The sequence below is a fragment of the Rutilus rutilus genome (assembly GCF_951802725.1).
Source record: "Rutilus rutilus genome assembly, chromosome: 17".
NCBI classification, from domain to species: domain Eukaryota; kingdom Metazoa; phylum Chordata; class Actinopteri; order Cypriniformes; family Leuciscidae; genus Rutilus; species Rutilus rutilus.
In genome coordinates this window covers 32,651,383-32,676,662 of record NC_140230.1, presented here as the reverse complement: position 1 = coordinate 32,676,662, position 25,280 = coordinate 32,651,383, and the positions used below count along the sequence as shown (strand labels likewise).

Below are 25,280 nucleotides of genomic sequence, written 5' to 3'. Positions count from 1 at the left end.
TCTTCTAACTAAAGATTCAATACAAGATCATACATGTCGTGCCCAAGTTTATTAGATCCATGTCGTACAGTGTGATTTGTAATGATCTTATAAGATTGCTGAAATCGCAGTCTGTAGGAGGTATACTGAGATTCTTCATGAAATGTTTTTTTCTGTTTGACAATTATATGCAATTATGCGAGTCTCCAGTAGCTTCTTAACTTAAAGTGGAAGGCAGACCAGGAAATCTTGATCTTCAATCTTGAGAAAATTGCTTTAGACTTTCAAGGAGCTTTTAAGTTTTACTCTGAGGATTGACCCACTGTGACACAGAGGTCATCCTTGCTCAACTAGTTTCCACACTTCTTGTGTGTTCTATAATTGAAAATGTTGTACTTCTAATGCTGGTTGCACATAGATTAGAACAGAACAGAAAATGCACTTTTTTTTAATGTCATGGACATATTAATATTCTGTGCTTAAACTGAATATAGTGTGCTGTACAGTAGCCAGATTTGTAAATGTAATATTTGAGAGAAAAAAAGATTGGGAATGATTATATTATTGTTTTGTGGTGAGCTTTTTAAATGACATTTTTAATAACTCAAAGTACAACCATTATAATCCAGGATAAGAGATCTGTGACGTAAATAACAGCTGATAAAAGTTTTATGTGTCAAGTTGCAATAAAAAAGGTGTGACAGATGATTAGTGAACCTCAGCAGAGAACAGTCGTCCTCCTTGATTTAAAATGTAAGAAGTCATTTTAAATATGCTGAAAACAATCAAACTGTGACCTAAACTGCACCGATAATGGTAAGTTATATTTTTCTGTGGCAGAACATATATATTTATATATAATGGTTATATTGCTTGTTTTCAAATATTTGTCTCTTTTTTTTTTAGATGTCTCAGCACATATTTCTATTTATGGGGATATTCATTGGTTTTCTCTTTGTTCAGCAACTCATAAGTGTTAGATTTGACCTTCTAGCCAGAGCACGTGCGACTCCACACACTCTTTCCTCTCAAGCCAAAAGTCGTGCATGGAAAAAGAAGGGTATGTTCATTTTAACTTACTCATATTTTGAGTCATAATGGCATTGTGTTTACAACACCAGTCAAAAGTTTGGACACAGTCTCAATTTTTTTTCTTATATTCTGCAACTTTAAGAAGACAAAAATAGTTAAAACTTTTGTTTTATAAAGAAATGAATTTGTATGCACAATTTATATTTGTTACAAAACTAATTTCAAGCATTTAAGCAGATTTAGATTTTTGATTTAGATCAAAATATTTGTATGAGAAACGTACAGTAAACTACCGTTCAAAAAGTTTGGTGTCGGTAAGATGTTGTAATGTTTCTGAAAGAAGTCTAAATTTATTTGATCAACAATACAGTAAAATCAGTAATAATGTGAAATATTATTATTATTATTTAATATAACTGTTTTCTATTGTAATAAATGTTAAAATGTAATGTATTCCTGTGATCAAAGCTGAATTTTCAGCATCATTACTCCAGTCTTCAGTGTCACATGACCCTTCAGAAATAATTCTAATATGCTGATTTGCTGCTCAAGAAACATTTCTTTATATGTATCAATGTTTAAAACAGTTTTGCTGTTTATAGAAAATAGATTTTTTTTATTCATCCTTGCTGAATCAGTGAAAACCCGAATTTTTGCTTGAATTTCCCAGATGAGGTGTCACAGTCCCTGTATTCCCGTGTGCGTGTGTTGTGTTGGGTCATGACGAGGCCTGAGAATCTGCTGAAGAAGCTCCAGCACGTTCGTGCCACCTGGGCTGAACACTGTAACCTGGTGCTGTACATGAGCTCGCAGAGCTCCGACTTCCCCACCGTGGGACTCAACGTCAGCGAGGGCCGATCTCAGCTGTACTGGAAGACCATCCGTGCCTTTCAGTACCTCCATGCCCACCACCTCCAGGACGCCGACTGGTTCCTCAAAGCGGACGACGACACATTTGTGGTGGTTGAAAACCTGAGATACCTACTTTCCCAGCATGACACTGAGGAGCCTGTTTATTTCGGGCACAGGTTCCGGCCGCTTGTTCGTCAGGGTTACATGAGCGGAGGAGCCGGATACGTCCTGAGCCGAGAGGCTCTCAGGAGATTTGTGCAAGGTTTCAGCACGGGACGCTGCAAGAATTTCAGCTCCGTGGAGGACATGGCCTTGGGAAGGTGCATGGAGACCATGGGAGTGAAGCCCGGGGATTCAAGAGATCCAAACAAACGAGAAACATTTAATCCTTTTACACCGGAAAACCTTCTCATTTCCCCAAAGAGTGGAAAACAGGCCTGGGGCTACAGTTACTACAAAACAAAACGGGTGAGTGCAGCTGGCAGGTTTTCATTGCAAATATTTGTGAGTCATTCTACAGTTAAACCTAAGCTCCGCCCTCCTTGGTTACTGTTGCTGACACCGCATAACACCGGGCTTGATGAAACAAAAGAGTGCAACAGCACGCCCACTTTTTCTATTGGTTTTGGAAGTATTTTTTCCATGCATTTCGCCCATAGGGATTTCAAAAAAGTCTTTGTTAAAGCATTAAGAACCAAGCCAATCAGCTACGAGGTGAATGATAATAACACTACAAACTTTGATTCGAAGCAAAACAATTTTTTATCTGACAAAAATACAAAGGTACAAAGACTGAGTACTTAACGGTTTTAGTGAGGGAAAAAACTACAGCATAATAAAATTTAAAACGATGGAGAAATATAAAAAATGTTGATTTTATATATATATATATATATATATATATATATATATATATATATATATTGCAAAATATGCATATATGTTGAAATATATTATTTTGAGAGCGTAGAGAGATTGACTCGATTACATCATTCGCAGTGTGTTATGGGAGTGGGCGGGGCTAAAGAGATCTTTTGGGTGTTTTGCTTGTTTCGACTCTGATTGGTGTAATTTTCTGTACAGCATCATGGGTAATGTAGTTTTTCTCCAAGAATTCCGGTGTCAAACATGATTATTTAGATTTTGCGCTCTGATGGCTTTAACAGAAGAAAACACTATCAATGAACAACCTTGCAGCTCACAGTAGATCAATTAGATGAAATAGATTTAAAAGTTATCGTTAAAAATCGTAGTTTTTACTTCTGGGACCTGACTGTTGCTCTCTATACAACCCATTGCGCGACAATGTTTGTGTCCGGTGTAAGACATTCAGTAGGAATGAACTAGAGATGTACGTGAACGGGATCGTTTTCAGTCAAATTAGCGGATAATGTGCTGTCATATTCAGACATTTTACAGGTAAGTGTGACGAAGCAAATCTTATATTAGCCATTTATCATTAAAGAAATGTAATTACTCAGGAACATGAATAAAAACTGCAGAGACTGTGAATCAGAATCCTTTACCATATTTTTTAATATTTAATGTAAAATTCAGTTTAAACCTACCCGGACACAGAGACAGATTTGCAGTAGAAAACATGCTTTAGAAAAAAAAAAAAAAAAAAAATTCACACCCTTTTTTTCTTGTTAAATATATCCTTTTAACTCAGATATACATCTGAAAAACTTTTTTTTTTTTCATATTTTATTTTAATTTGTAATTTCAGTTAGTCACAACTACATTTTGCAGTTACAATTACTGTACGACAAATGTTCTTTTTCTATTTTTACTGGTTTTAAACTGTAAAAATATCTCTTTTCTCAGCATCATAATGGAGCAATATTTCATGCTCTAAGAAAATGTTAAAATTAAAGTGATTGTAAATATGAATAAGATTCCCACTATAGTTAAAATGTGTTTTAAAACAAAGATTTCTATAGGACTTGTGTACATTGAAGTATAACTTTTGCATTGTCCATGATTAGTCAAAAATGAATAATTTTTCTCTTTTTCCAGGGCCCTGACTGCTGTGCGGATTTTGCGATATCGTTTCATTATGTGAAACCTGCAGACATGTACACGCTGGAGTATTTTGCACATCACCTGCGACCATTTGGATACAAGTACAGATTCAACACTAATCCTGAAACAAAACAGCACCAGTCAGCTCATACCACAACACAAATACAATAGACGAAACTAAAAAAAAACACAAAGATGTTTAATGTGACCAAAAAAATGAGAACATTTGATGGAAAAAGATTGTTAAAAAAAGATTACAGATTGTTTTACTGTATGAATATTTGTTCATTCCCCATAAAGAAATAGTTTTTTGTTGGTTTGCTCAAAATAATGTCTAATCGTCACTGCATTAGACTACAACATATCAAATTACTTTTACTTTAGTCTTTAATTTTTCATGTCTAGCTTTTGATATTCTGCTATATAATGCAGTCACATTCTGACATTTTAAGTGTGACCTTTTTGTGGCAAATACATGCATTTATTGAATTGTTCAAGTTCTTTTGAGCAGTTTAGTTATTTAAAATGTGCACAGTTAAATATTAAAAGCAAAAATATTTTAAATAATAAATGGTCCATAGCTTTATTTCTTTTTTCTTTTCTATTTTTTAGTATCCCATCCTATTGCATCAGTTTCCGTGCTCTAATGATAAGACTTACATTTTCACACAGGATTTTCTGCAGATCAGTTGACTATCAAATCGGTTTTTGTTGCCATCGCAACCTCCAAACCAGAACTGAGCACATGAATTGGCCTTAGGATCAAAATACCATTTAACAACATACTCTCGACACGGACCAGGATCCAGAGGCTCCAGGCACCCCTCTTCTGCGAGAGAGAGACAATTGAAGGATTAACCTAGTTCTTTTGTTTGCAGAATTTAGTTTACAGCTGTATGGGCATTTACCTGCAGTAAAATCGTTCTGTACGAGCAGCGGCGGCGGGTCAGTTGGTCTGCGTGACGGGTCAGTCCAGTATATGCGCTGATTTGGCCGGTCCAAAGACGTGAGAGAGAAATCCGGGAGGCGGTTCAGGTCATTCCTTTCCACATATGGTGATATGGTCCCGATAATGTCCGTGCCGTCTGATTTAGGATCATAGGGGAACACGCCAAACTCCCCAAATGCATCTGGCTGATTGATACAGTGTAATATTAATATCTCTTGATAACTAGAGTACGTACAGTACTTGCATAAATACAGTAAGCGTCAAATATCAAGCCAATATTATAGATCTTCTTAAAAAATCGTATCTCCTTTTTTGTCGTCTAATACAGTCCTCCAGTTTAACCAATTATTTTATTTGCAGTTTAACAATAATAACAAATTATTATTTAGTCATAAAAATTGCTTGCATAATAATAATTAGAAAAAATTCATAATAAAATGCAATAAGGAAGTCAAACTGCAAAACAGTTATGATGTAATTTCAAGAGCAGAGCAGATCAGCTGAAATAAAATAATAAATGTCCTGCAGTGTAACATTTTTGTTAATATTTAATTTCTCATCAAACACAGTGTAGCTTTCAGACCAAATATGCCACCTTTAGTTGGATGACGTTTTTAAATATGGTTTTGTTGACCGAAGCATGTGTCAGTCTCTCAATTTATATTAAGTGAAAATTGCTTGTGTAATAATAATTAGAAAAAAAATTATAACACAAAATTATAATAAAAATAAATTTATAATGAATGTTACACGGCTGGAATTTTATGTACTTTAAAAAATATATATTTTTAGTTTTATTCAGAAATTCTGCACTGCAGTTCAGCAATGAAAGCAGCTCTTAAAACAAATATGGCGGCTTTAGATGCATCATGAGTTTTTAATTAATGGTCTTGTTGACTGAATTGTGTGTCACTTTACCTTAAAGCTGGAGGTAGTGCTGAATATAGATCCATCAATGTTCTCACAGACCTTATGGAGCAATTTACTTTCCACATCTAGACCACAGAGACAGAAAACATGAATTTAAGGCATTCAGTTTATATTTATATATGTTTGAGGGTTTTTAAAGGTATAAGTGTATTATTTTAGTTAATGCTAAAATACTTTCTTCTGTCTCAGTTCAATGTACAAATTACAGCCCTTCAATGGGATTGTTCAAAATAAATATTCTGTCAGCATTTACTCTTCCACACAGATACATGGTTACTAATTTTGCCAAGTAAGACAAGAATCAACATATTTAGTTGATCTTGGAACAACATTCCTGTCGAAAAATTTAGTCCCAGCCCTATAACACTGATGTAGAAGCGCCTAAACTTGACATAAACTGTAACCTTGTCCCTCAAATCTGATTGGTTGATTGGAATGTTGACCCAGAAACATGTTGTACTTGGTGAAATCACATTCACCCCATATAGCCAACACCTAACGTTACCGCTAACCCTACACAATAAACACTTTTTCCCTACAATTAAATACCCTTTATTTCCCATTTTCTAGTATTTTCTTCCTTTTTATTTAAAAATAAAGGCTACTCTGAGCTGCTATGTGATGGGAAAAGGGAGAAGAATGAGTTTGAAAAGAGGAGGATTCGAGCTCGGGTCGATCGTGTCAGAAGTTACCGCCTTTCTTTTGTAAGAATTTAGATGTTACCACTTTTTTTTTTTTTTTTTTTGACCGAACCAGACATTGGTGTGTGGAGTTAGTGTAAATAGCCTTAGCCAACAAAGACATAAACACTCCATTTTGGGTGAACTATCCATTTTTAATTGTGTGAAATGAACGCATTGTGACATACCAGGAAGCATTCTGAAGTCTTCAATGGAAAACACATGCTCCTCAGTGGGCGGGGATGCTATTGACTTCAGCTCCTCCTTAAAATCATCATAAATCGGGTCACTTTGATTAACCACTCCTATAGCGAACACGGTGATATTGGCTGAATGAGCCTCTCTGACCGCGTCCTCCAGCTTCACCGTGTCGCGGTGGTCCGTCTGGCCATCCGTAATAACCACCGCCACTTTCTTCACACCAGGGCGAGCAAAGCGGAAGATCTCATTGGCCTTTCTGATGCCACTACCTGTGTAAGTGCCTTCTCCAATATAGGGCATCCTGCGCACGGCTGCTTTCACTTCATCACGCGTTAACCTGTCTTGAATCCTTGTGACCACCAGGTTAATGTGGCTGTAGAGAACGACCCCTACGCGCGTCACCTCCGGACTGACTGACACGCGGTCGATCAAGGTATTCACAAAGTCTTTAATGACTTCAAAGTTATCCGGGCCGACACTCTCAGAGCTGTCAATCACAAACACCAGCTCAAGAGGTTTTACTCTGCATATCCGGCCACAACCTGAGAATACAGAATAAATCATCCGATATAGGTTTGGTGTTATTCATTACAACGCATTCAAATTTGGAAAAATATATGCCATTTATTACCTACCACAAATAGATCTGATTAGAGAGATTATTTCTTCTCTCTGCAAAACATAAAATCTTTTTACTGAGAATATGAACGTAAATGAATAAAACGTAAATGATCATTTCAGCTTTATAAAAAATTTAAAAAGTATTATTATAGTATGTTTTACAAGAAAATAGTCAAAGTCAAAACTTTTTCATATTGTTTAAGCAATCCAGCAAAGGCTCAAGTGAATTTTTTCCAGATCTTTTGAAGGGGACATAAATTTTGTGTGTCTCCTGCGTAACAATGGAATGATGCATCATGTTCCCTATGGATCCCTAAGGGAAAAAAGGGTTATGGTCCAGGATGAAGCCCTGAGGCACTCTCCAACAGAGGTTTGCAGCTGAGGACTCAGATGAAGCCAAAACTGAGAGAATTCATGATCTTTCAAAAGGGATCTGAACCAGTTCAATACAGTTCCTTTCAACCCCACATCATGTTCAATTCGAGAAATAAGGATATCATGGTCCACCATGTCGAATGCAGAGCTGAGGTCTAGGAGCATTCATATACAGTAACATAGTCACAGTTTTCAAATAAATGTAATTAGCCTTCAGTAAAGCAGACTGTAGTGTGGAGTGTTTTGAAGCCAGACTGAAACCTCTCATAGATAGAATTTAGATGAAGATATAGGAAAGAAGTTGACATAAACAACTTTTTCGAGAACTTTCTAAATGAAAGGTACATTTGAAATGGCCCTATAGTTTTCAAGTATGGTGAGATTATGTAACAACAGCATAACATATTGCAGTTTAGAACTGTCATTTCTTCAGGTGCAAAACCATTTTACAGTATATATAATAATTTACATTAAAAAAAAAAAGTGGATCTTTAATGGCAAGGTAGAAAATTAATTATTTCATCTGTGCACATACCGTGAGACCAGGTTCTCCTTTTGGTCCTGAATTACCCTGTGATTGTGAGAAGAAGCAGTGTGTTAAATATAGAGATGTTGATTATAGTGTTGTCAGCTATCATAATGCTCAACGATTAAAAAGCAAGTCTAGCATGAAGAGTTTTTCAACTAATCAAAATTTCCTCAGTTCTTCTCACCGGTGGTCCTGAAAATCCTGATTCTCCCGGGTTTCCTCTGTCCCCTTTGCGTCCTTGTGCTCCAGGTAACCCACGATCCCCCTACAAACAGAACAGTTACATTATAAAAACATGATGTAATGCACCATTTTTGTAATTGCATACCGTATAAGCATAATTTTTGGAGTTTGTGGAAAAGAGCATTTTGTGTTTGACAGAAGAAAAGTCATAATGGTTTGGAACAACCTGAGGGTGAGTAAATGATGACATTTTTATTTTGGGGTGAAGGATTCCTTTCATGCTAACTGTATGAAATATGAATGCATGATTGTGACTCTCCTCACCTTCTGTCCCGGCAGACCCTCTCCAGGGGACCCTTTTGGCCCCTGTATACCCTGATATCCAGGCTCACCCTATACAAAACAGAACAAAGTGCATGCTAATCCAACAGTTTCAGTATGTCACAACTGTACAGCACACTGTAATGTGTTCAGGAATACTGTATCCTGCTGATATGCCTCAGATTCCTGTTACCTTTGGTCCTTGTATGCCCTCTCCTGGTAAACCTGGAGGACCAGCTGGACCACTCTGACCAATGGAGCCCTGCAGACCACAAAAACACTTCTGAGCAAACCTGAAAAGAATCATATTCTGCTTAAAAAAAAAAAGAGCCTATTTTCATCTGAACATACAGTATCTACAAACACAACAGACTCGTCCAACAGTGTATTGTGACATCCCTAAATGTTGATTATGTGTATATGTATGTGTCTCAGCCTCAGACATGAATCATTGGCTGAATGTCTGGTGCATATGGAACACAAAATGGGAAACACTTTGGGAGTTTAGAAGTCATCATCTGATTGGTTGAACTCTCCAGTATTTCCAGGAAACGTGTATGTCACGTTTTTTTTAACGGCCCACCTGGAAGCAAAGCCGTAGTAATGCCAAACCCCCTTATGGAAGAAAAATGCTGTCGTTTACAACAGTGACAATGAGTGCCTATCAGGATCAGCTAAACGCTGGATTTTCAAAAGTATGTGAAGTTCAAAGCACCATTGTTGCTCCGACATTACTGAACAAATTGCATGCTGGTCTATATAACTTTCCATTTTCATGCACCTAAACGTGATGCTGAACAAAGCGAAGTGTGATTGGTTGCTGTACATCTCGGTCAGACATCCTCTTGGGACTGCTGTGGAGTCCAGACCTTCTGCCGTTAGTCTGAAGGTCTGGCTATGCAAGACTAATATGTATTCTACATACAATATATGTAGTTTAAAATATATTTCCCACCTTTGGGCCCACCTGACCAAGACCTGGTGCTCCATCAGGCCCTGGGCGACCTGGAGGGCCTCGATCCCCCTGTGACCGAAAATATCTATCAATCAAATGCTCTAATAGACTAATATATTTTTTAATGATTCAAATGTTTACATTTCCTGAAGAAAATTGGAGCGATGCAATCAATCACCTTACCTTAGGTCCAGGTAAACCTGTACCCTCTGGCCCAAGCTCTCCTGTAAGACCTGGAAGACCTGGTGGCCCCTATAGATCACATGAGCAACACATATATAGTGTGTTATAATTCAATTTGGTATGTCTGATTAAATACAAACTTTACTGTAATTATGAGTTGCATGAATAATGTTTTTTATTTACAGGTTGGCCGGGATAGCCTTCTCCCTTCAGCCCTGGTGGTCCAATGGGTCCTTGTAACCCTCTTTCACCCTAAAGACAGACAAAATTGATGATCTGAATCATGAAAGAGCAGTGCAGATTTCAGCTGGGAAGTCACTCCTACCTTTGGCCCTGCAATGCCTATCCCTGTTTCTCCAGCAAATCCTGGTGGACCAACCGGCCCTGGATCTCCCTACAGGAAGATGAACATGGTATGAGATCTCCTGATGTGGATACACATACAGTAGCTCCCAAAAAATGTAAGCCACAATAAAAATGTATCAGTTGATCTATTTTTGATCTTCATATTAACTTAGAATGGAAGTAAATTAACCTTTTGTCCCAGTGTGTTTAAATGCAGAAATGTGAAACTAATGTTTTTGTTAATTTTCATGAATTATTTATTAATTGCTATTGTTTATTATTAAGTCAATCTCTCTGGATTGGAACCATTTTCAGGATGTTTCTAGCCTGGGTTTCCCCATGTTGCCTTGAGCGCAGAGCGATTTTTTTTCACACTGCTAGGCAGCCTGGATACCATGGACCAGATTTTCGCCTCAGCGAAGGGACCAATCACAGAACGGGGAGGGAGCAGCAAGACGATGACGACGTCTATGCGACACGCCGAAGCAGTTTGTTTATATAGATCCAACATGGCAGCAGACACGAAGCTACCTTTCGATGCAGCCTTAGATAGTGTTCTAAGTAGTTTAGTCTTCTTCAGCCATCGTCTTCTTCCTCGTCGAATTGCTGTCACTCTACATACGTCATCTGGTATAATTGAAACGATTGGCTGAGCTACGTACAGGCGCATTTGATAGACTTTCGTAGCGCCCAATAAACGGCTCTGGGCATTCGTAAACCACGCCTCAAATACGAGAAAATGAACATGTGGTTCCCAGACCAAGAGGTCTGACATTAGCCAGGCTAGGATGTTTCAATGTTTAATGCCTGACCATGTGTACGTCCCTTGTAGGTCATTGTGATTTTGCCAAGTAAGGCATGTCATGGCTCATCATCATTCCTGTCCAAAAACATAATCCGACTCCTAACCCTACCCATAACATGTCCCTAAAATCAGAGGTGAATAAGAATGGTGTAGAAGCCCCTAAGCCTTTTCGTAAGGCTAAACTTGACATTAACTGTAAACCTATCAGTCAAATCTCATTGGTTGATTGGAATGTTGTTCCAGGAACATGTTCTCACATTCACCATCCATTGTGTCTTATACTGTGACCATGATTTTTGCTTTTTATTTTATTTTATTTTACTGATAAAGCTTGATTTCTTTAAAGGGTTACTTCAGGATTTAGCATTAAGCTTTGTATTAGTAGAAAACCTGTAGTATTTTAGAATTACCATGCTTTCCACCCTCATATCCCCCTGAGACAAGAGATTTATGTATTTTTTGTCTGGAAAAAATCCTCCGATGACGCAAAAATCGTCATTTTGCGTCATCGGAGGATTTTCTGGCCAGAGGCTAATAATAATAATAATAATTCATCACATTTATATAGCGCTTTTCTCAGCACTCAAAGCGCTTTACATAGAAGGGGGGGATCTCCTCAACCACCACCAATGTGCAGCATCCACTTGGATGATGCGACGGCAGCCATATTGCGCCAGAACGCCCACCACACACCAGCTTACTGGTGGAGAGGAGACAGTGATGAAGCCAATCAGTATATGAGGATGATTAGGAGGCCATGATGGACAGAGGCCAAGGGGCAAATTTGGCCAGGATGCCGGGGTTACACCCCTACTCTTTCGAAAGACCTCCTGGGATTTTTAATGACCACCAAGAGTCAGGACCTCGGTTTTACGTCTCATCCGAAGGACGGAGCTAAAGACTACAGCCAGTAGATGCCGTTGTTCCGCATGTTTTCAGCCCGCCCATACAGGGTGGGATCTCACTCAGTCAGAATGTACACAGTGTCAGCCGTCTTTCTTTGGAAGCTAAGCTAGCAGGCTCTTGTTCTGTGGAGAAAGCTGAATAGTAGGAGAAAGCTGAGTAAGTAACCATCCTCCTTTTCCCGGACTTGTCCGGCGGGCGAGATCGTTCAAAATGTACGGGATTCAGCTTTTGCTTTCTGCGGTCGCTATTCCTTGTTTACATGCACACCTTTTGTTTCAATCTAACTGAATTCATTCCGATTGGTGAATTTGAATGTAGTGTTTACATGAACGCTAAACAAGTGATCGGTTGATGTGCGTTTTAACATTGCTAAGAAAAATTCCCGCTCCTCCGTGAGAGATGGGAGACCCGGCGCGTCTCAGTAATCATGCCACCGGCCTCGCGCCGTTCTCCCGCGGCCGTCAGCCTCGTCCTGCTCGCCACAGTAAACATGATGAATGAATGGCGACTGTAGAACGCAAAAGCCGAATCCCGGACATTTTGGGCTATCTCTAAATCCCTCGCAAACTCATCACGTAGGCTAGCTTTGTTGTTTTAAACTGCGCACTCTTACCGGTAGGCGTGGCCTCCTAAGACAGCGAAGCAAGTGCATTCTGGGAGTTGTTGTCTTTCATCCACATAAGCCAAAAATAAATTTTCTGGCTTTTCTCAGTCTAGAAAGCTCCATATTCAAAAATTTCTTCACATTTCTTCTACTTAAATGACCTATTTTAAATACACATTCATCTTCCCAGAGGTGAAGTATCCCTTTAACGTACCTTAGCTCCGGGTATGCCTCTTCCTGTAGGCCCAGGAACACCTGGAAGTCCAACATTCCCTGGTTTTCCCTATTTTAATTGAACGACAGTGTAGCTCAAAGAACATTCAGAGAACAGCGGCAGTGACACAGGGCTTTTCTTGACATAGTATTTTGTGTTTGTTAAGATGAAGATGTCAAATGAGTTGTTTTCACCTTTCCCCCTATTGGCCCAGCTGGTCCCATTGGCCCTGGTTGGCCTCTGGAGCCCCTCTCCCCCCGATCCCCCTGTTGAAGGAAGATACAACCAATTTAATACATAAAATTATATATTTTTAATGTAATAATTTTAGTAGGCATGACACCTTCTCTCCTGGTTGGCCTCTTCCAGGAGGTCCGTCTTGTCCTTTGGGCCCTGGTAGGCCTAAATTACCCTGAAATCAACAAGATATCATATAGTATATTACAAGATATGCCCACTGAATGTTTTGGATGTAAAGTTATCCACCACTAACATGCTATTAAGGGCACCTTTGGTCCCATGTTTCCATCTTCTCCTGGTACACCTGGTTCACCTAGTAAACCTTGGGATCCAGGTTCACCCTACGGCATCAACCCAAACACAACTCTGATTTCATTATTTGATACTTTATTCTGTTCTTTTAGGTCATGTCATTACAGTTTAGTTGAAACGACAACCTACTTTGGGTCCTGGTTCTCCGATTCCTCTTTCTCCAGTGGCTCCAGGATCTCCAGGGAATCCCTGTTCTCCCTGAGAGCAAACAAAACAAAATTATATGTCCTTCAAAAGTTTGGAATAATTACTTTTTTTCCCCGAAAGAAGCCTCTTGTTTACCAAGGTTGAATTTACTTTAAATACAGTAAAATATTGTGAAATATTATTAAATTTTCAAATAGCTGTTTTCTATGTGAATATATTTTAAAATAGAATTCATTCATGTGATCAAAGCTGAATTTTCAGCATCATTACTCCAGTCTTCAGTGTCACATCATCCTTCAGAAATAATTCTAATATGCTGATTTGATGCTCAAGAAACATTTCTATTATTATCAATTTTGAAAACCATTTTGAATATTTTTGTAGAAATCATGATTTATTTATTTTTCAGGATTCTTTGAAGAAATAAAAGAACAGCATTTATTTTAAATAGATTTTTTTTGTAACAATATAAATGTCTTTAATCTCACTTTTTATCATTTTAATGTATCTTTGCTGAAAAAAAATCATAAATTTCTTTCTTTCTTTCTTTCTTTCTAAAAAAAAATCTAATAGAAGTGCAGTCTTACCTTTGTACCCACGAGTCCTATCCCAGGGTTCCCTCTTTGACCAGGAGGACCAGCTGGTCCCTGATTCCCCTTTCGATATTAGACAGTTGAATGTTTCCAATTGTTTCAAAAAGTAATAGCACACTTCTCAACATGCATGATTTGAGGAATCATATTGCATATAAATATAGAACAAACAGTGTTTATTACTTAGGGTTAGGGATTTGTTTAAATCACTAACACTATAAGCATGTATTGAGAACATGAAGCTTGCCTATAGCACCACTAGTAAGGAAATATTGGTCGAAATAAAAAAGCTAAACCAGAAAAATAACATAACAAAATACTTTCTCTCCTTGAATTCCTCTGCCAGGCATTCCTAATGGTCCAGGTGATCCAGGAGGTCCCGCGTTGCCCTTAGGGGAATGGATGTAAGGGCTACATTTTAGGCAAAATGGCTATTTATATGGCCAACGAAAATCTCACACAACCTCACACAACACCGTACCTTTTCACCTTTGACTCCATAACCGGGGGGTCCACGTCCACCAGGAGGGCCGATAAAGCCACGGTCACCCTAGGACACAAACACAAAGCAGATTAAAAGAGTGATATTTCAATATCTTTATTCACACGAACATTAAATGGAAATAATAACATAGAGGTATGCATTCATTTTAGATGATTTTCAATGTGCACTCTTTAAAATAAAGGTTCTTTATTGGAGTCTAAGGTTCCATGAAGAACCATTAACATCCATGGAATCTTTCATTTTATCCAAAGGTTCTTTATAGTGAAAAAAGGTTCTTTAAAATGTTCTTCACACTTTAAAATGTTCTTCAAGAAAAAATGGTTCTTTTAAGAACCGTTTACTGAATTGTTCTATGAGGAACCCAAAATGATTATTCTATGGCATCATGTGAACTAAGGAAACTTTACTTTTAAGAGTGTCTATTTTATTGACCTTACTATCTTTATTCACTTTCACTATCGAAAATATCAGGGGCCTCATTTATAACTGTTGCGTACGCACAAAACAGGCCTTGAAAGAGGCGTATGCCACTTTGTGAGTTGAATCACAAGTTGTGATTTATAAAAACAAACTTGACGGGAAAATTTGCGCACCTGCACGCAAACTCTGACACATGCGTACAAACATTTTGGAGACGGAGCAGTTTGGCGACACTTTTTGAGAAAACCTTTCTTTGAAATGTATTTTATACTATTTTGATTTATTATTAAAAAACAAGGTAAGGATAGGCTACAAAATTATTTTTACCAGTGTAATGTGACGGCACATCTGTATCTCTTATTTTCCAAATGTCTTGTACCGTTAAACATGTTATCACGTGGATGAATATGCATATGCAAATGATATGCAGATGAGGATATGCATAGTAAAACTAGGTGTTGTAAGCTCTATATATGGTTATTTCAGGGAGGAGACGCATGTGCGCACAATCTTCGCTGACTGGGATTTATAAAGGGAATTCAGCGCAAGTTCTGGCGTACGCACGGTTTTATAAGTTTGAATCTTTTTTTGCGTACGCCATTTTTGGCTTTCGGGCGCACGCACACTTCTAGTAAGGATCCTTTACACAGTTTTATAAATGAGACCCCAGGACAAGACATCCTGCTTAACATCTCCATTCGTTTTTCACAGAAGAAAGAACGACTTACGGGTTTGGAACAATTTGAGTGTGAGTAGATTTCGTATTTTCTTTCAGAAAAGGTCAGAGAGCCTATATCGAAAAGGGAATGACCTAAAAAAGAAGCAAGAACAGCAACTGTCTCTGCTCACCTTTGGGCCAGGGAGTCCCTCGCCTGGAGCTCCTGGGTTCCCCTGCGATCCTGGTAAACCTGGAGGACCCTTCATTGATGCACGTATCATTATCTCATTATAATCGATAGATGCATGTTTTAAAGTCATACGAGAGGCTGTTTATACTTACAGATAGACCTGGCTGACCAATGCCAGTCTGACCTAGAGGACCTGGTCTTCCTGGGTTTCCTTTGTCGCCCTAAAACGATCACGCCTCAAATAAAATACACTGCATGTAGGCACTTATATCGTGATGGACAAGAACATACTAAAACCTCTGGGACAAGAAAGTACATCATTGTGGATACAGTGAAAACAGTAATATTGTGAAATATTTTTACAATTTAAAATAACTGTTTTCAATTTGAATATATTTTAAGATGTCATTTATTTAATAAAATGCTGAATTATAGCATTATTACTCCAGTCTTCAGAGTCACATGATCCTTCAGAAATCATTCTAATTTCTAATTGATTTGATGCTCAAGAAACATTTCTGATTATTATCGATGTTGAAAACAGTTGTGCTGCTTCATATTTTTGTGGAAACTGTGATGCATTTATTTTCAGGATTCTTTAAAGAATAGAATGCTCAAAGGAACAGCATTTACGTGAAATAGAAATCATTTGTAACTTTATAAATGTCTTTACTTTTCCTTTTGATCAATTTAATGCATCCTCGCTGAATAAAAAAGAAAAAAACGTATTGACCCTAAACTTTTGAATGGTAGTATATGTTTCCGCTGCTTTAAACATTTTTTTTTTTTTTTTTTGTCTAATATGAACTGAGAGAAGTCCTGTTGAGAACAACCAGCTGAAAAGTTTACCTTTGGTCCAGGGAATCCAATTCCAATTTCTCCCGGCGGGCCAGACGCACCAACCGGCCCTCGGTCCCCCTAGGAACAACCTGAAGGTCAGTCATTTATTTGGATGTCATCTCCTTATAAATGTAAAAGTTCACATAAATTTAAAGCTGATACTGTATATTTGCTGCAAAATGCCATAAACCTCATTGCAACCTTTGGCTTAATATTCAAAACATCCTACTATTAGCGTGATGTATGGTTAAAAGGGTTCAGTACATCACCCACTTGTGTATGTTCCAAATGACATTTACAGAGCATAAAGGCACTCCTTGTGTCTGACAGTTTAAGAGTTCTTGCATTTGAATGTGCAATTATATATGTGTCTGATTTTCAAAGCACTCTTTGTTAAAACTTCCAGACCAAACGTGAGAGGCTTAAAATGTGAATTCTTTACCACACAGATTTCTGTCTCTATTCAAGACACAAATATCAGTTACAGTCTGGCATAACGGAAGATATGATCATACTTTGGGTCCTGCTTGACCCTCTTGCCCCTGGTCCCCTGGAGGCCCTTTCAGACCCTGGTAAAATAATGAAGAAAAATGTTAAAATTGGTCTTGCACTCTCATGCATTCATTTTTTAATCATTAAATTTTTGTAACAATTAATCAGCCACATGCCTATAATAAACCATAGGTTGATATGGCACTTTTAGGCATCTGTTGAAGCCTGTTAAACTGTGCAAATGTTGGTTCTGAAGGACCTGACCCAGAGCTATTCAGTCTCTTCACTAATCCCACAGTACAAAGTCGTCCTCGGAAAAAGAATAATATCCTGCAAGCCTGAATTCACTCCTTTACATGTGTATATTAGCATAGGATTACGAGCGATCTGCCGATCACATTCCATAAGTGCAGAGCGGGGAAACAGCCACGGCCTGCCATGATCACTGCGTTTATGTGATGAGACAACATGTGATAAGACTAATGCATTTAGTTTTATATCTATTTATTTGGCTATCTATATTCACTCTCTCGCTTTTAGAACAACTACAGCAAATCGCAGTGTCCGAATGAAAAGATCAGCCTTTTAAAAAGAGCATGCTACCGGTTTTCTTTAGTCACATGACATTTGATCTTCTCACAAAATTATTTTAGTCTGAAATCACCCTTACACAACTCACTCCTTAAATTGTGCTATCATACACTCATCTTTTAAAACATTTTCTGCATCTTTGACAAGTGGTATTTTATGTTAAAATTTAAAAAAATGCTTTTGTTCACAGATAATGTTTTTAAATAGTGGCATCAAAAATAGCATTATACTACTGCTATATAAATGTTGTTTATTTATTTGTGTTTATAGTAGATTGTATGTATGGATGAGATACACAATTATGTTAATGTGTTCAGAATAATACAGGCTAAGATGAATGAGAGTGCCCGACTATTAATAATGTGTTTATTTTAAGAATAATTTTTTTCCGAACATAAATTGGAGCTTTAAGTGTGTTCTACTGTTAAATATTACGCATGCCATAAAGGAATCTTTACTTAAGGGTCTCACAGAATTCAATTAAATAATCAGTTATTAAATAATTATCATTATCAAATGATAAAAATACAAATACAGTTCATGTTATGCATCATGAATTCAGCTGAAACCTGAAATGTGGCATATAATATGTCATATGTAAAGAGATGTTTGTACTGTGCCTGCTCTCCTCTGGGGCCCCTCGGTCCTGGAGGCCCTTCAGTGCCCTGTGAAATGACACATACAACTTTGATCAATCATATGTGGCATATTTCAGAGCAATAGTAATTCATAGAACAATAGAGAAGACTTACCTTATGTCCCTTTTGCCCTGGTGGTCCACAGTTCCCTTGATCCCCCTAAAACATGACTCAAGACTTCAGTTATTGTATTGTGGAACAGAATGTGTGAGAACAGTGAAAGTAGTATTAATGAAGCTGAGGCGTTTCTCTGTCCAGTCCAGCCACAAGTACACTCGTTGAAAACTACAACATAAGTTTTCACAGCGATGCCATAGAAGAACAGTTTTTGGTTCCCCAAATAACCTTTCAGTGAACAGTTCTTAAATGAAATAATCTTAATCTTAATAATCTAAATAAATATGTTTCCACTATAAATAACCTTTTGTGCAATGAAAAGGGTTCCATGGATGTTAAATGTTCTTCATGGAACCATCAAAGCCAATAAAGAACCTTTATTTTTAAGAGTGCTTTCTAATTTGCATGCTAATGATTTTGCAATCTTAGTAGATACTCTTGTGGCTGGTTTGGACGATGCATGGAAATGTTAACAGATTAATTGCAACAACCCAAATGCATATGCAAAAGATAAAACTCAGATATTTTACCTTATCACCTTTGAACCCAGGTCTTCCCTGTGGATGAGAAACCAGAAACAAGAACCGTGTTAGTCAGAGAGTCAGTGAGACAAAATGTCTAAACTGACCATATGAAGATGTGATGTACCTCTGGACCATTGATTCCTGGAAGACCAGGTGCTCCGGTTTCTCCCTGTAAAATCAGTCAGACCAGTGCGTCAACAACAATAAACTACAGATCTAATCATCGTAATTCCTTTAAACACATATGGTCATTATTTTCACTCTCACCCTTGAGCCTTTTGAACCAGGCGGTCCTTCAAAACCTTGGTCTCCTTTTTTACCCTAAACAAAATAGAGTTTTCTTCATGAATGCCATTAGTGAAGGAAAATGGCCTCGATTCCATCCCAGCAATACTCACAGAAGCTCCTGGAAGACCTCGTTCACCTTTCTCACACAAACACACCGGTGCTCGTGGGCACTGGCAAGAGAAATACAACCAACAGGTAGTTTGCAATCAGCACTGTTCAAGTCGAGCTGTTTTTGGTGTGATATGCTTTGCTTAAAGGGATAGTACACCCAAAAATGAAAATGTCATCTTCACTTACTCACCCTCAAGTTGTTCCAAACCTCTATGAGTTTCTTTCTTCTTTTGAACACAAAAGATGATATTTTAAAGAATGTTGGTAACCAGACAGTTGATGGTAGCCATTGACTTCCATAGTATTTTGTTTTCTCATACAGATTTGGAACAACTTGAGGGTGAGTAAGTGATGACAAGTTTTTAATTTTTGGGTGAACTATCCCTTTAATCATGTCAGGTCAAATGTATTTGTATAGCACTTTTCACATTTCACATTGTTGCAAATCATGATGTTAATGTTTATAATACCTTAATATTTTCAAGACATATTTTCAGATTAAGCAGATTAGAGCTGGACAATAATATAGTTCACATTTTGTGACGACAAGCAATCAAGCAGTTGAGATTTTCAGCTTGATTGCTTGTAAATAGGCATGTACTGTATTTTAATAAAGTTGGACACACTTATACAGGGGTTGAACAATGAAACTGAAACACTGGCCAATATAGTGTTGGAGATTTCATGCCTATATATACGCCTGGTGGCCAATCTCCACTGATTTACATTCCATCAGTAAGAGCCGTGAGAGTGTGAAGGTTGAATTAGCAGAGCAATAGCACAGCTGTACATAAATTATTGCAATCCACATAACATCCACACAACATAATGCGAGACAAAAGAGGACAAATTATTGGTGTGTGTCTCTGGCTCATCTGTGATCAGGACAGCAAGTCTTTGTGTATCGAGAGCTATAATATCCAGGGTAATGTCGGCATTAAACTACAGAGGACTAACCACATCCAACAGGAGTAACTGTCGACGCAAGAGGAAGCTTCTGACAGAGATGTCCAGGTACTAATCCGGATTATATGCAAAAAGCATAAAACCACAGCTGCCCAGCTCACTGCAGAATTAAATGCGCACCTTGAAAGTTTCCACCAAAACTGTTCTTCAGGAGCTCCACAGAGTCTATATTCATGCTCGGTGTTATAGCCAAACCTTTGGTCACTCGTTTCAATGGCAAATGTTGGTTTCAGTGGTGCCAACAATGCAAATCTTGTGCTGTGGACAATGTGAAACACATATGATGAGTCCACCTTCACTGTCTTTCCCACATCCGTGTGAGTTACGGTGTGGAGAGACCCTAAAGAGTCTGAACACCCGGACAGTTGCTGCAGAGTGAAGCACGGGTGGATCAGTGATGGTTTGAGCTGCAATATCATGACAATCCTGACTGTGTTTGATGGACACGTCACTGCCGAGGACTACCGGACCATTCTGGAGGATCATGAGCACCTGATGTTCAAACCGTGTATCAGCATGATAATACACACAGCAAGACTGGAGACAGAAGGGTTTGATGAAGATGAAAGTGAAGTTGAACATCTCCCATGGTCTGCAGCAGTCACCAGATCTGAAGATTATTGAGGTGTTTTGGAGGAGCGAGTTAGAAAATGTTTTCCTCCACCATTATCATATAGTGACCTGGACCCTGTTCTGGAAAATCCCTCAAAAAAATCCCTCAAAATCCCTCTGGTCACTGTGAAGGACTTGTATCTGTCATTCCCAAGATGAACTGATGCTGTATTGGCTGTAAAAGGAGGCCCTCACCATACTAATAAATGATTGTGATCTAAAACCAGGTGTTTCAGTTGCATTGTCCAACCTCTGTATATCCAACTTTATATAAAGAGCTGAGCAATCAAATACTGACATTTTGAGACAAAATAAAATCAGGCAGTTGAGATTTACTATATTTTCGCTTTGACTGAGTGCTGTGAGTTTACTGCATGTATGCAGATAAAACTGGATATAATATATAGCCATCTTTATATATAGAGCTGTATGATTATACAGTTTACATTTTTGCGTCAATATAAACAATCACACAGCTGAGATTTGCTATATATTGATTTTCACAAGTGTATCTGGGTAAAGTTGGACATAGTAGTTGTATATTTCATTATTAGTTATTAATTTAATACATTTGAGTTATTAATTCAGTATGAGGGGATATTGAGAATTATGAAACCTGTGTGGTTTTGTAGCTTAATGCCACTTGGTTGCCAAGTGTCTGAATAGTTTGAGGGCCACTCTTCTTGATAGTTCAGTACTTACTTCATTCTTTGCAATTATTTCCTGAAAAAAAAAAATGAAAAGAGAAATAAGAATTAGAACACAAATCTATTTCAGTACCAAAACAAGTCCAATTTATAGCCAAATTCCGTGCATTACATGGGAAGCATAATTATGCATTTCTAAGAGACCCATATTGTGTGATCACAGACAGCGCTTGACATTTCAGTGGGCAGACCCGCCCTTGTGTGTTTATTGGGAAAATCCCTCACACACAGATTTGATTCACCCACTGATGTGTGAACAATGCTTCAGGACAGAAGACCAAACACTAGTTACTGTATCTCAAACCCTCACGAATAGAATCTTTTAGAGCATCCATTTTCTGACCCAAAATAACGGCAACATTTCCTCTAGGCTGTAAAAAAAGATCAAAACTATTGCATCAAAACTATAATGAATGGGTATTTCAGTCCATGTGCAACTAAATCTCTGCAAATGTTGTGCAGAAACAGAGAAGTGTGAGTGTGCATGTTTCAATGTGTTTGCCAAGATCTTTTGAGCGATTATTAATGTTCAACCACACATATGCATTAGAATAATTAGTTGCTAATCTGCAATGTGCTATGTGATTTCTTATTGACCCAAGTCCCAGGTGTGTGTTTATCAGCATTTTACATCATCTTCAAACATGGCTATTCATAATTTAGAGTTAGAATTATCCAAAACTGTTCTGTTTAATATGGTTTTTAATTTACATGCATGGTTGTAATGACTTGCAGAGCATTGAACCCAGAACTGGTGTGACTGAGTGACCATAAGCAAAGATGGCAGCTTGCAGGTCACACTTAGCTAGTTAGCATTAGCTGGTAGTCAGCTAGTTAGCAAAATCGATTAGAAAAAAAGTTAGCAAATTGATTGCAAAATAATTTTCACTGTCTCACCAACATTGCAAAAAACGTTCCCAAATGCATTTTTATTTTTTTAATGAGTTAGCCTATTATTTACTTTATTAAAAGTGTTCAAGAATGCAAATCTTCTAACTCCAGAGTATGGGCAGGTCATACATTTTTTTTTCAAACTTTTTCCTTTTTCTTTTCTGTTTTTAACAAATCAAATTTGCTCTCCATAGGTCTAAGTCTTAAAAATTGATCAAAGTAAAAATGAAATAAAAATATATATATATTACAAATAGTTAGAAATATATGGTTACGATAGTTCCGGTCCTTCATTCTGATTGGTTGTGCCATTACTCTACAAACATACACCTGTGACCTCATTAAAATAAATATTTGTATGGACTAACCGTTTTATAAAAGCAACAAGCCCCATGAAGCTGTGGTTTACAGTGAATTTAGAACAGCTAAAGGGCGTTGCATGATTATATATAATTTTCAATGAAATACATTAAGTTTCAATTATTATATATATATATATTAATATTTAAAAAATCTTAAATAATAATACATTATAATCATATTTTCACACTTCATTCTGTTGCACAATGTAATTTTTGTGTTTTTTCACTGAAGCCCATGGAATCATGATTTAATTTGATTCAAAATGCTAAGAAGTGATGTATCTCAATAGAAACTAAAATATTTGAAAAGTTCTGGAAAAATGTATTGAAAAGAATTCAATTAGAAGTGCAGTTTCTCAATTCACTATTGATCGTTTTTGTTTATTGTATAATCTGATTGTGCTATTTGTATGCATCTTTCTCTCCCATTTGTTTTAATTAATCCTTTATTTGCATATTTATAATATGGGTGATTATGACGATGTCTGATCTTGCTAAAGCTAAAGAGGCCGACAGATGAACTGAACATCTCACGAGCTGCTGCAGGAGCCGTTCTTCCAGCTTGGGGTCAGTGAGGCTGTAGGAGTATTGCTGGGCTGGACTGCTCGCTACCACCCGCAGCTTGGCACTGTTCACGTTGTCCTTCGCCAGGTTTGATAAGCCTATGGTGAAGATCTTAATGTTGTGGCCCTTGGCCTCAGCGACCGCCGTCATGATGTCGGGATTCCTCGGATGGTCGCTGCCGTCGGTCATGAGCAGGGCCACCCGAACACTCTGCTGCTTGGTCTCGCTGGTGAAGAGCTGGGTGGCGTTGGATATGGCATATGTCGAATACGTTCCCTGACCGATGTAGATGGCGTCTGACAATCTACTCACGAAGACGTCAAAGTCTTGCCAGTCTGTGAAGCGCTGGTCGATATGCACTGAACTGCTGTAGTAGAGGAGCGCCAAACGAGTCTTCAGATGCCAGTCAGAAACCTGCATCTGAGCCACACGCCGGCTGAAGGAGTGCACGAACGCTTTCTCTTGTTCGAACAGAAAGCTCTTCGCACTCTCTGAGCTGTCCAGGATGAATGCGATCTCGAGTGGACATACCAGCTCTGAAACGATAGAGGAAACTATAGCATAAACTCTTAAAGCACACATACAAAAATATAGGTTCTTATTGGCATGGTTCCTTGAAGATCCTTTAACATCTATAACCTTTCCATAACACAAAAGGCTCTTAAGATTATTAAAATGTAGTTCATGCCGACAATTGAGATAGTAAAGATATCTAACTTTCACTTTTGTACATGCAAAGACTTAGTCAACACAATAAATGATGCACTGGCACTGAGGAAAACGCTAATGCATTTACCATTGTCCTGTTTTGTGGTGAGGTTGTTCAGTGTTTCTCCAGACTGTCTTCTGTTCTGGCATCTGGCCGCAGGTACAAGCAGCCAAAGCAACAAGCTCAGAAAAAACACTTTGGCCATGCTTTCATTCATGCCTAACCTAAGACAGTCGAATAAAAATATCTTTCAGACCTGTGCATCTTAAAAATCTGTTTATGGTGCATATTATAGCATGCATTATAAAAAGTCCAACACAAGTGGCTAAAAAAAGAGGTAGCGTCCCTCTCTTGTTGTTTGAATACACACTTTTCAGATGTTCAAACACAGCAGAACATGGTCCTCAGATATTTCTAAACAAACATAATAATGTCTAATAAATCAAGTGTAATGAATCAGAACTTGTGCATTTTAAACAAAGACCAATTTAAATCCACAAATACATCATGCAACAATGTTTAATGTGTACTTTTAACATTAATGATCAATTCTATGTTTAGTTGTGTGATTATTTAATGTTAAAATGTTGTTTTAAGCAGGAACATATATTAGAACAATAATATGGAAAAGGATAAAGCACTTACCTTGCCTGTTATGCAAATATAGGGAATATCCACATGCTCATGTCTTCTCTGTGGAGAACTTTCTGTTCTGACTGAGTCTCTTCAGTTCTGCACTGAACATCAGCCCAACATCACAGACCCAACAATCTGATGCATGACTGAATATACACACACACGCACACACGCACATACACGCACTCTCTCGAAAGGACAGGACCTACATCTAATACGTGTAACCATCTAATAATTTTTTATTTTTTTTTATTGTTATTTATATTTTATTAAATATATTTATAGCATATATGTTGTATTATGGTATAAAAAAAATATACTTTATTATATTTTTGTTATTTAATGTGGTGTTAAACAGGAATCTGCTGTTTAGATCTGTTTTGGAGATGAATGCTGAGAGATTGTTTGGAGAACATTATCAATTTCCCCAAAAAACAATTCACAAAAACGACGCCTCCGCGAAATCTGGAAAACATGC

The 25,280-nt window shown here is 37.7% G+C and overlaps 2 protein-coding genes across 2 annotated transcripts; one reads left to right on the top strand and one right to left on the bottom strand.

Moving 5' to 3' along the window:
* Positions 1 to 54: 54 nt before the first annotated feature.
* c1galt1b (core 1 synthase, glycoprotein-N-acetylgalactosamine 3-beta-galactosyltransferase 1b) lies at positions 55 to 4,459 on the top strand. Its single transcript, XM_084385461.1, has 3 exons — positions 55 to 1,039; positions 1,682 to 2,331; positions 3,883 to 4,459. The coding sequence occupies exons 1-3, from the start codon at positions 886 to 888 to the stop codon at positions 4,057 to 4,059; spliced, it is 981 nt and encodes a 326-aa protein (XP_084241587.1). The 5' UTR covers positions 55 to 885; the 3' UTR covers positions 4,060 to 4,459.
* On the bottom strand, positions 4,068 to 24,902 carry col28a1b (collagen, type XXVIII, alpha 1b). The gene is made up of 35 exons (XM_084385459.1): positions 24,812 to 24,902; positions 24,254 to 24,390; positions 23,428 to 23,993; positions 21,636 to 21,656; positions 19,355 to 19,414; positions 19,224 to 19,277; positions 19,081 to 19,125; positions 18,963 to 18,989; positions 18,430 to 18,474; positions 18,298 to 18,342; positions 17,110 to 17,163; positions 16,604 to 16,672; positions 15,907 to 15,975; positions 15,756 to 15,824; positions 14,463 to 14,531; positions 14,302 to 14,370; positions 13,976 to 14,044; positions 13,371 to 13,439; positions 13,199 to 13,270; positions 13,033 to 13,101; positions 12,884 to 12,955; positions 12,690 to 12,758; positions 10,141 to 10,209; positions 9,999 to 10,067; positions 9,816 to 9,884; positions 9,633 to 9,701; positions 8,871 to 8,939; positions 8,681 to 8,749; positions 8,358 to 8,438; positions 8,180 to 8,215; positions 7,284 to 7,320; positions 6,636 to 7,190; positions 5,756 to 5,832; positions 4,797 to 5,022; positions 4,068 to 4,717 (listed from the first exon to the last, which is right to left on the bottom strand). The coding sequence occupies exons 2-35, from the start codon at positions 24,381 to 24,383 to the stop codon at positions 4,545 to 4,547; spliced, it is 3,411 nt and encodes a 1,136-aa protein (XP_084241585.1). The 5' UTR covers positions 24,384 to 24,390; positions 24,812 to 24,902; the 3' UTR covers positions 4,068 to 4,544.
* Positions 24,903 to 25,280: the final 378 nt, after the last annotated feature.

Excerpts from the sequence above, each read along its gene's own strand:
- c1galt1b (XM_084385461.1), top strand. The coding sequence starts at position 886 with ATGTCTCAGCACATATTTCTATTTATGGGGATATTCATTGGTTTTCTC. Across the intron at positions 1,040-1,681 it reads TCGTGCATGGAAAAAGAAGG|ATGAGGTGTCACAGTCCCTG; the intron begins GTATGTTCATTT and ends TGAATTTCCCAG. Across the intron at positions 2,332-3,882 it reads GTTACTACAAAACAAAACGG|GGCCCTGACTGCTGTGCGGA; the intron begins GTGAGTGCAGCT and ends CTCTTTTTCCAG.
- col28a1b (XM_084385459.1), bottom strand. The coding sequence starts at position 24,383 with ATGAATGAAAGCATGGCCAAAGTGTTTTTTCTGAGCTTGTTGCTTTGG. Across the intron at positions 18,990-19,080 it reads CAGGAATCAATGGTCCAGAG|GGAAGACCTGGGTTCAAAGG; the intron begins GTACATCACATC and ends TCTCATCCACAG. Across the intron at positions 17,164-18,297 it reads GGGGCCCCAGAGGAGAGCAG|GGTCTGAAAGGGCCTCCAGG; the intron begins GCACAGTACAAA and ends TTATTTTACCAG.